Source organism: Sinocyclocheilus grahami, unplaced genomic scaffold (genome assembly GCF_001515645.1).
Source record: "Sinocyclocheilus grahami isolate Dianchi unplaced genomic scaffold, SAMN03320097.WGS_v1.1 scaffold25.1, whole genome shotgun sequence".
NCBI lineage: Eukaryota > Metazoa > Chordata > Actinopteri > Cypriniformes > Cyprinidae > Sinocyclocheilus > Sinocyclocheilus grahami.
Window position 1 is genome coordinate 3,470,147 of NW_015505204.1, and position 10,303 is coordinate 3,480,449.

A 10,303-nucleotide genomic window follows, 5' to 3' on the forward strand; every position below is an offset into this window, starting at 1 on the left:
TTATTTTGTAACTCTATTATTATTCTACAGCTTCACTGAGTTGCAGTGGAGCATCGATGATGTTTACGCAGCTCCAGGTAGCTTTGTTGCTCCCTCTTGGATTAGACGTGCACACTTTTATGAAGTGAAGTGCTGCATCACTAATACGGTTCAGAAGAGAGGCACAGGGTTCCTATACATTTGATGTTAGAGTGAACAAGCATTAGGGGAAATAAAGCCGATCGCCAGGTTTGTTCTTTTTGCTTCATTATTTGGTTTTCTAATGTGAACTCCGGTGGTGCAGATACATCAAGTGAGATTGTTGCGGGAAGTGCCGTGGGGCCTAAATTGGAATCTAGCCCATGTACCATGTGCCCGCCGTTCACAGAGCATGGGCTATTTTGCATTGCTATCACTATAGCAACCCTTGCAGCCACTTGGGAGTTCTGGGGGAGGACTGTTATACTAATGGACTGAAATAAATCTCTAAATAAAATGCATTTGCAAACCTCACTTACTCACTCGCTGGCTTGTAACACCGACGTACCACAAATCATATGTCCATAATGTTCTCATGGCAGATATGGCTGTCTTTATGATAGGATTGAGTATTTTGGTCATGTACTGGCACTTAAAAATTAATTAATGGTGTTATGCATATTATATGCATATTTAAGTGTGTTTGTGTGTTTACACGCAGTCATCTGCTCTTGAAAGTACAGCCCTTGACTCCTAAATGAAGGTAAACAATCAGGATAAAAAGGGAAGGAATTACACAATGGTTTGTGGTAAAGCATCTGAATGAGTGAGGATGTTATGGATGGGGAGAAAAGGTACAAACGGGGTGAAAGACAGAAAGAAGGAGAGGTGAAAGAGAGGGAAGGCTCTAACCGGCTTGTGGTTCATCTTTCTGACAGAGTTCATCTCCCTCCATGGCACACAGCTGCAAGGACAGCATGATATATATGCAGTTTTCTTTTCTGTCAAGTGAACATTTCTTCTTTCATCCCTGAAAATATGCATCAAATATAAAGCTCCAGTCTTGGCTACTCCTGACGTGTGTATTGTGTCCTTGGTCTGCCCTCCGTTTCTATTCTGTTCTCTATTATATTCTATAGCTGATTAAAAAAATAGCTTTAATTATGAAAAATGACTCGCGGTTCAGTGAAATAGTCAATTGTGAATGATCCATTCACTAAGTCTGATTCAAAGTGATAGATACACATGTCAAGAGGGAGTAGTGGGTTCGAAGTAGTTTCGTAAATATTTTTGATCGACTCAATATAAAGAACCAGTTCATAACAATCATTATTCGCAAATAATTTTTCATGTTCGTTGCTGCTTGCAGCTAGGAAATGATAATATAAAAATGAGACTGGATGAAATGGCCACACAAAAAACTTCAATTTAACATGATAAATAGATTTTATAATTTTTGTACAATGTTATTTTTGTCGCATTTATGAGTGTTTTAGTTCCACTCTGGAGCCCCTGCGATATCTGAACACTGTTTGCAAAACTTTATGCTGCAGACTTCAAAAAGGTAACTGACAAATATTCGACAAATTAATTATATTAATTTATATGATTTAATTATAACATTCCATTGCATAAAAACTGCCAAAGTCTTCATAAGAAAAGACAGACACAAAATTGCTGACGTGTTCCTAACGTGAAGGTGAATTTGTACAGCGCTGGTTTAAGTGTTGTAAAACTATTGTTTTATTTTTCTTAAATGACAAGTTCTTCGTGAAATTGAGTCTCTGTGTTATTTGACAGTTGGGTCTTGCTTTAAATGCACCACTGCTAAAATTTGAAGCCAGTCAACCTCTCTAATTGTCTACAGTTGTTGGATTACTTTTTGTTTAATCAACCATTCTGCTCCACTTGTACTCAGAGGAGTTTGAGGTCATAATTTTAACGATAAAAGACTGAAAAAAATGCTACAATAGAAACCTGTTATTTGGTAAATGGTAAATTGTCTTAGTCTATGCATTGAAAAATGTCAATATCTAATGGGACATTTCATGTAATTGTACAGTAAAATACTGTTAAATGAATAGTGAAAAAGAACAAGTCGCCTTTAATTTACAGTGAAAAAACGTAATTTACAGAGTCAATTCTCTGACTGTCAGTTCACATTTGATGTTTTTTCAATTAAATAAATCTAAAGTGAAATCCAAGCGAAATTATTCACTTGCCAAAGCTGATTGGTTTCTTTTCATATCAGCAGCCAATGAACTTGCTGCTCAACATTCAAATACTGCAAGTGGCAGCACATTTCAGAAACCCTCCACCTTCCCCAGGTCCACCTGTATAGATTTGCTGCAGGGTGATTTCATATATTTGCATTGTTTCATATAAGTTATTTGTACAGCAGCAGTATTTCTAACATGCTCACAGCAGCATGTCTGTGGATGTATTGACAGTAGCAAGCCTCGGTACTTGCTCTGCTGGAGCTGCAGCAGCAGAGAGTTGTCATGACAGAATTATGATTCTTAATTTTTTTTCTTATATATTGTATGTCCATTGGGGCCTTATCTTACATTGTATGTTGTTAAATTAATGTTTATTGCATTATTTTAGTGTCACCTGTATGTTACTATAATAGTGTTTTGTATTTCTGTGTATGATACCTCACACCTTCTATATATTATTATTTGCATACAAGCTACTCATGATAAACTTTGATTCTTTATGTGGTCTTCTCTGTACCGCCTGTTTTTTTTATGGTGGTTACCAGTATGTTATAGATGTAAAATCAGATTTTAGCAAATTTTCTGTTAAATGTTGTTACTCTGTATTTTACAGTAAAGCACAGCTTCTGTTATTTTTTTTCTCAGTGTAGGGCCTTTTTCTCACTGACCAGCTAAATTATCAGTTTGTTCCCCATTTAATTTCATGGCTGGTACAGCAATCAGCTGGGATATTAGAGAGCTCATTTGTGGTTTTTAGTTCCTATGAGGAGAGCTGGCTGCACTCTCGTCCAGTCATCTGTATTCTGCTGCTTCGCTGTGTAGTTTGTTTACATGCAGTGTGGGTTGGTGGATTGCCATACTGATAGACTCTCAGCAGCTTGTGCAGGTGTTTTTCACACTTTCATTCTTGTCCCCTCTCTCTCAGGTTCCATCATTAATGATGGACGCCCAGTTTTCCGAGTTCACACCTGACATCACTCCCATCATGCTCGCCGCCCACACAAACAACTATGAGATCATCAAACTCCTGGTCCAACGCAAAGTCACCATCCCTCGGCCGCACCAGATCCGCTGTGACTGTGTGGAGTGTGTGTCCAGCTCTGAGGTGGACAGCTTGCGTCACTCTCGGTCCCGTCTCAACATCTATAAAGCGCTCGCCAGCCCCTCTCTCATCGCGCTCTCCAGTGAAGATCCCATCCTAACTGCTTTCAGACTGGGCTGGGAACTGAAGGAGCTCAGTAAAGTGGAGAACGAGTTTCGACAAGAGTATGAGGAGCTTTCTCAGCAGTGTAAGCTCTTTGCTAAAGACCTGCTGGACCAGGCACGCAGCTCCCGAGAGCTGGAGACAATCCTCAATCACCGTGATGACCAGAGCGAGGAGCTGGACCCGCGAGAATGCCGAGACTTGGCCAAACTCAAGCTGGCCATTAAATATCACCAGAAAGAGGTGAGGAGACTTCTTGTAGCTTCTTGAAAAATGTGCTATTGCTGGTCATTTCTATCCAGTCTAATGTCAAACATACAAATGAATTAGATGTTCACAAGGTTTTGTACAGTTTCTGTAAATTGATGGTTTTGGGAAAAGTGTGCATCACTGAGTGATTGGCTCTTTTTTGCAGTTGCATCACAGATTTCCCTTCAAAAACCAAAAGGAAAAAAGAAATAATCTGCAGAAAATAACATAGCCTATATTTCCTTAATTCACATAATACATTTTTGTTTTCATTAAAATCAGCATAAAATAAAATCAAAACAAATATACCTCAATATAGTATAAATATTTTACATTAATTCTTGCTTTTATTTAAATTACAATTAACTTTTAAGTTTTTAACAAATTAACAAATTAAGTTATGTATGTAATGTCATTTAAATAATATATTCCTTTTTTACATTACAGTACTGAGAAGTCCCCCCCCCCCCCCCATAATGCTTGTGAGAAATGGGGTGGGGATGTGCTGAATTATCATAAAAATAGCCAAATTTTAATTATTAATTTTGAAAATGTAATTGTCCAATAATAGTCTTTATATTTAATATAATTTATTTTGTCTGATTTTGTGCTGAGATATGATCTGGTCATGTTATTTGACAGATTTTGTGTGGTGCACCCAAATACACCAAGAAAAGTATTTTTTGTACTTTATAAATGTGTATACATTTCTGTGGTATAAATATGCAGCATAAGTGCATCAAATTTGCTTCACCAATGCAAATTTTTACTTGAGCAGCTGATAAATGCTCAGTGTTGAAAATATAGGGTAAAGAGAGAAACTTTATGAATTTCTTTGTGTTGCAGAAGTCCACTCACTTTTTTGCAATTTAATAGTATTCTGCAGAGCCTTGGAATATTTTAGAATGTGTTGTTCCAAACCTAAAGCAATAGGCAAAGTGCCTTTCTAGCTTTCTCTCTGAACTTTCTGATCCACAGGGGGATACAATGTGTGCTGAAGACCAGAGATTTGACGTGATTAGAAAGACAGGAGATAGAGACAATGAGAAAGAAGCACTGGGCAGATGATAGACAGTTGCTCTGTTCCAAGACCTTGTGAGCTGCCACATTGCGTATTTGCCTAGGCAGCTGCCTTCTAATTCAACATCCAAATAGTCTTGGATGAGATTTGAAACTCTTTAGGGAATATCGATCAATGCACCAAATAAGTAGTGGTTTGCAACTGAGTCTTGTCTGAGCTTGTCGCAGTGCATTACTGGATTGCATTCTCCAAAGCTACATGATGTTGCCTTAGAATTTGGCTCAAAGAAGGCAGCATAATTTAGTTTTCAAGCCTACCTTTTGGAACAGCTTTCCTATTGGAAGTGCTCCAATGATGCTTTAAAATGCTACCTCCGTAGGCAGATCACTAGGTTTTGGGAAAAAAAGCAAGGGAGTGATGTGCTAGGTAGAATATTTGCAGCATGTTGTTGAAGCAGGCAGTGTATTTTAGTGGTACATTTGCAGGCAGCAAAGGAAGTACCATATATTGAGTTTTAGATCAACTTAAGCAGCTGCAACATATATTTTAAGACTTGCATTTGAATTAAATTTCTTTCAGCGTTTTGATTTTGCTGCTGTACACTCTTAAAAATCAGCGATGCTTAACAGCGATGCCATAGAAGAACCATTTTTGGTTCCACAGAGAACCATTCAGTCAAAGGTTCTTTAAAGAACCATCTCTTTCTTACCTTTTTATAATCTGAAGAACCTTCTTTCCCCACAAAGAACCTTTTGTGAAAAAGAAAGGTTCTTCAGATGTTAAAGGTTCTTTATGGAACCATTTAGACAAAAGAAAGTTCTTCTATGGCAGCGTGAAGCACCTTTATTTTTAAGAGTGTAAGTCATTGTAATACAATATGGTACCAGTGTCCAATTAGGTGTATATTACGGCCATTTGGCATGAAATGTACACTTTTTTAAAGAAAGGATGCATTAAATGGACAGCTGTGAAAACGTTTACATTGCTACAAAAAAAATCTGTATATTCAACTTTCTATTAATCAAAGAATCCTGAAGAATCTAGCAGCACAACATTAATAATAAGAAGACACATTTCTTGAGCACCAAATCAGCATATTAAAATGTGACACTGAATACTGGAGTAATGATGCGGAAAATTCAGCTTTGCATCACAGAAATATTTTAATATTTTACAATTATTAATAATTGTAATAATAGTTCACAATATTACTGCTTTAGATGTGTTTTTGATCAAATTAATGCATCTTTTGTGAGCATAAGAGACTTCTTACTAACCATAATTTTGAACAATAAGTTGCAACATGTAAGTTATCCTGGAAACAAACTGGCATATGGGTTACAGTGGGACTAAAGTTATAAAAGGAAACATGCAAAGTTAATCTAACTCTTAAATTAAAGGTTATAAAGGTCTTCAATCAAACAATGTGAAAAGTACCAGCCATTCCACTAAAACAAGGATAAAAACATTTTGATGGTGCATGGGAAACCACCTCGAGTTACATTTCCTTGATTTACACACTTCCATGTAAATCAATTTTAAAAACCGTCTTTGGCTTTCCAGGGAGATTCCAGTGATCTTTTTCATTCTGAAACCAAAAAATGGTCTCTTGCAGAACTGACACATGCTCCAAACTGAGGATTTGAGAGCTTGTGTCAGTACGTCTCGTTTCTCTTCCTGTCAGTAAGAGGTGATGCTGGCCCTGACCTGCGAGACTGCGCTTCCAATTAGCTCTAATTGTTTTGTGTGCCTCAAGGAAAGCTGCTGTGAATACAGATCACAATGCTGTACGCGTACACACATGGGAAAGATGGTCAAGACAGATGTGGGGCTTTGAGCCAAGAGATGCTATACAATGGGAAAAGAGAGATGAAGACTATTATGAGTCCATTTAGTGTGTCTTTATATTTGTAGTGATTCAAGTTTTATAGAATGAGATTAAATATTGAGAAAAGGTTACCAGCGTTGTACTCCAGATTTCACACAGTAATTTGTCTTCATTTGATATGAGAATTAAAATTAATGGTCTGGTTTCTGCAACTTTCAATTAGGAGCAAAAGTCTGACTTTAAACCTGAAAGAAATAAAGATCTGAAATTTATCGTGATAATTGTCGATATCGACTGATATAAAAAATTTGGGCCATATCGCCCAGCCTTATTGTTAAATACAGTATACAACTTTGGTGTGTAACTCATTGTTTGTACTATGAACAATGTTACCTTGAATCTTGCAATCAGGCTTACAATTTTTACCTGGCAGATGATTAAACAGATACTATTGGACCCTCCTATCCTTCTTCTTATGTTTTTCCCTCATCATTCTTTTCTTCTCTTGTGCCTTTCCCCCTCACCTCCTGTCCTTCCATCATCTCTTCTTTTCTGTAATTTTGGAAAGTTGATTTACTGCAGGGGAACATCAGTGCAGTCAGCATCCCCCACCCCACATCTCGCTCACTCGCTTTTTGAATCGATAAGGATTACATACCCCATATACTCAGAGCATTTTGCTCAATAACCACTGTGCTTCAATCTCCTTACCTCGCCTCTCATCTGAGCGGCTGCTTGAATGCAGCGCTGTATTCATGTGCATCGATAGATGCAACTGCTGCTGATAGAACTGTAAGAAGTGGGCACTGGCCAGTGTTATTGAGTGGGACTTGAAAATGGTTGAGCGTTTCAGTGATTTACAGTCACCAAGAAATCAAAATGAACCACTCTTATTGTTTTATGGAATATTGCAGTGTTTATTATAAATAATTCATGTGTCCTCGTAATATTTAATGAAAACCATTAACTTCTCCTCCCCTTCGCAACAACATCTCTTCTCTGTAAATTCTGTAAATATTGTTTTGGAATTGTACTGTGACTGGGAGGGGACATGTTCGTTCACTTAGTTTTGTCGTGGCCACAACATATTAACTCGTGGAAAGTGATAATATGTCGTGGCCACGAGATATTAATTTGTGGGAACGTCATATTAACTTGTGGAAACGTGATAATATGTCATGGCCACGCGATCATTCGTTCTGTATAATTATGCTATTTGCTACCATATATTTTGCAAATACTGTAAACACCTTACAATTATGCAAATAAAATTTTTACGCCCGTGTGTGACGATAAATGTTTGTTTTCATTTACAAATGAAACTACGTGAATGATTAATTCCTCAACAAAACACTGTAGTATTTATAATTATAGTCTATTAATTAGCCAAAATAAAATTAAATACAGTTTATGCTAAATTCAACCTTTAAACTGCATTCCAGTAAAAATTCCAGTCAGCATATTCAAAGCTTTATTGGCATGACATGCATTTACAGTAGGCTATTATTTACAAAACTATTCAGAACGTTAAGTGAAGAGATCGAAATGAAGGGAAAAAACTAGTATAAACGAATATAAAAATATATAACCAATAATAATAGGCTAATAATAATAATAATAATAATAATAATATACAAATATTACAGAAAAAGTCGATCAGTTAATGGAGTTACAAGACTGTGGGATGCAAACAAATGATTTCTTGTAGGCCTATTTTATTTTCTGTACTTTGTAACATTTATTCATGATAACTTCATTCAAATGCTGTCAACATCGCGCGTAATACAGTCAAGTAGCTTAGGCCTATGGTTAATATAATAATTTAATAATGTAACAGTTTCTTGAATAATTAATATAATAATTTCTTAATTCAAAATAAAATATTAATAAATCCATCTCTGATAATCCAGCGTTACTATGGTCACACAGGTTTGTTTACACATTAAACTTATGGCCTCAAGAAATGGATGTTGTTCACTCAACATAGGATCTCAAGGCCACGACTTCACATCTCGTGGCCACGAGATCCTATGGCTTGGGACACGTGGCTTGGGATGGAGTTGCCATTCTCTGGGGAACATGAGCTGTCGTGAGAGTGCATCTGCTGCACGATTAAGCTCCCCCGGAATGTGGACAGCACACAACGACTTGAGCCGCTTTGTCGTCTTTTTAGAGGACTTAGGGGCCGGCTGGGACATGGTGGGTGCCGCAGTCCTCCGAGATGCTCAATGCACCGGCCTCAATGGTGTCTCAGCACGGCGCGGAGGTGATCTCGAGGACGCAGGGGGGCGCCCTCGGTGACGAGCAGGCTGAGGCGTGGCCCGCGGCGGCAGCTGGAGGATCACGCCGGGGCAAGATGTGCTGGATGGCCTCAGTCTGTCTCTGCACTGCCGAGAACTGCTGGGCAAAGTCCTCAACAGTGTCGCCGATCAGGCCAACCTGCAACCTTGGGCCCCAAGCGTGGACATCGTCTTTTCAAAGAACCGCGCGGCGACTTTCGTCACGAAGTCAGTCGACGTGCATAGTTCTTGCATCAACCCGGGGCCGGCGTCAGCTTACAGGCTTTGGATGGGAGACGCGGACGATTCCTCCAAGTGGTGTCGTTTTGTGGGCACAGGTGGACTGCAACCGCTCTCTCCACCTGGGGAATGTGGGGAATCTAGCTATCGAGGGTAGTGAGGACGGAGGAGGCAGACGAGCGGCTTCTGGCTGAAAAAGTTGCCATCCACGACTTCGTCAGCTCCTCATGCACCTCCAGGAAAAAAGGCACCGGTGCATGGCGCGGTTATGAGCCGTGCCACGCACAGAGAAACCAATCATCCAGCAGCGAGGGCTCGGGACTGGGGCGGATCCATGCTCATACACTCACAATGAACACATGAGTCATCCACGAATGCAGATTCAGCATGTTGGATGGCCAGATACTGAAGGCAATGCTCATGGCCATCGACAGAGGACAGGTAACGACCGCAACCAAGAGAACCGTACGGAACGTCATCTTTAAAAAGACACGAGCCGTCCGTGATGAGAAACTACTCTTTTAGTTGAAGCACCCAGGGGAATAGCTGAATCAACAGGGACACCGCTATTTGTGCCTTCACACCAACCAGGAATAGTTTCTTTCTTCCAGTCAGATCAGAAAGGCTTTGCGGAGAAGAAATCATTCACCCACTCGGCTCCGAAGCAAAAATCTGAATGAGTGGATGCACCTGTCCCCTAATTATACCCGTATGCACGGGGAGTGGGTCAGGTATGCAAAATTCACTAGCCAAAATTCATTGGCGTTTTCTCTGAAAGTCAGAGCGGATTGGGGCTCTCAAGTAAACCCCCTATGTCGTCACGACATAACTCGTAGTGACTGACAGATAGGGAACTAGCATCATAAAAGTCTGTTGCTTTATGATAACATTGTGTGAGGAACAGACTGAAATTTGAATTTATCCCTATTCACTTTCATTGTACAGAAAAGAGCAGCTTGGACATTGTGGAAAACATTTGCTTTTATGTTCCAAAAAATAAAGTCAAATGGGTTTGGAATAACTTGAGAGTAAGTAAATAAATTTTCACTTTTGTGTGAAAAGTGGCAGGTCAGGTGTAGGAGAACGCTGATTTTGCACTTCTTCTTCACATTGGATACTGGATGAACATTGGATATCGCCCTGTATTTTTAGTTCTGCACCCTGCCGGAGGAATTGCTCGCTCTGTTCTCACTGACGGCACCCTGGGACTAGAGTACGCTCCCTCCGCTCTCTCTCTCACAGCATATCTCTCGCTCACTCTCTCTTACTGAACCGAGTCAAGCACATGGGGGGGGGGGGGGGGGG

General features: G+C 39.4%; 1 protein-coding gene across 1 annotated transcript in view; it reads left to right on the plus strand.

Moving 5' to 3' along the window:
• trpc5a (transient receptor potential cation channel, subfamily C, member 5a) overlaps window positions 1-10,303 on the plus strand; it is a 72,183-nt gene that overhangs the window by 24,494 nt on the left and 37,386 nt on the right. Inside the window, exon 3 of the mRNA XM_016249325.1 lies at window positions 3,103-3,624. Within this exon, the coding sequence (XP_016104811.1) occupies window positions 3,103-3,624 (522 nt within the window). The remainder of the gene's footprint in view (window positions 1-3,102; window positions 3,625-10,303) is intronic.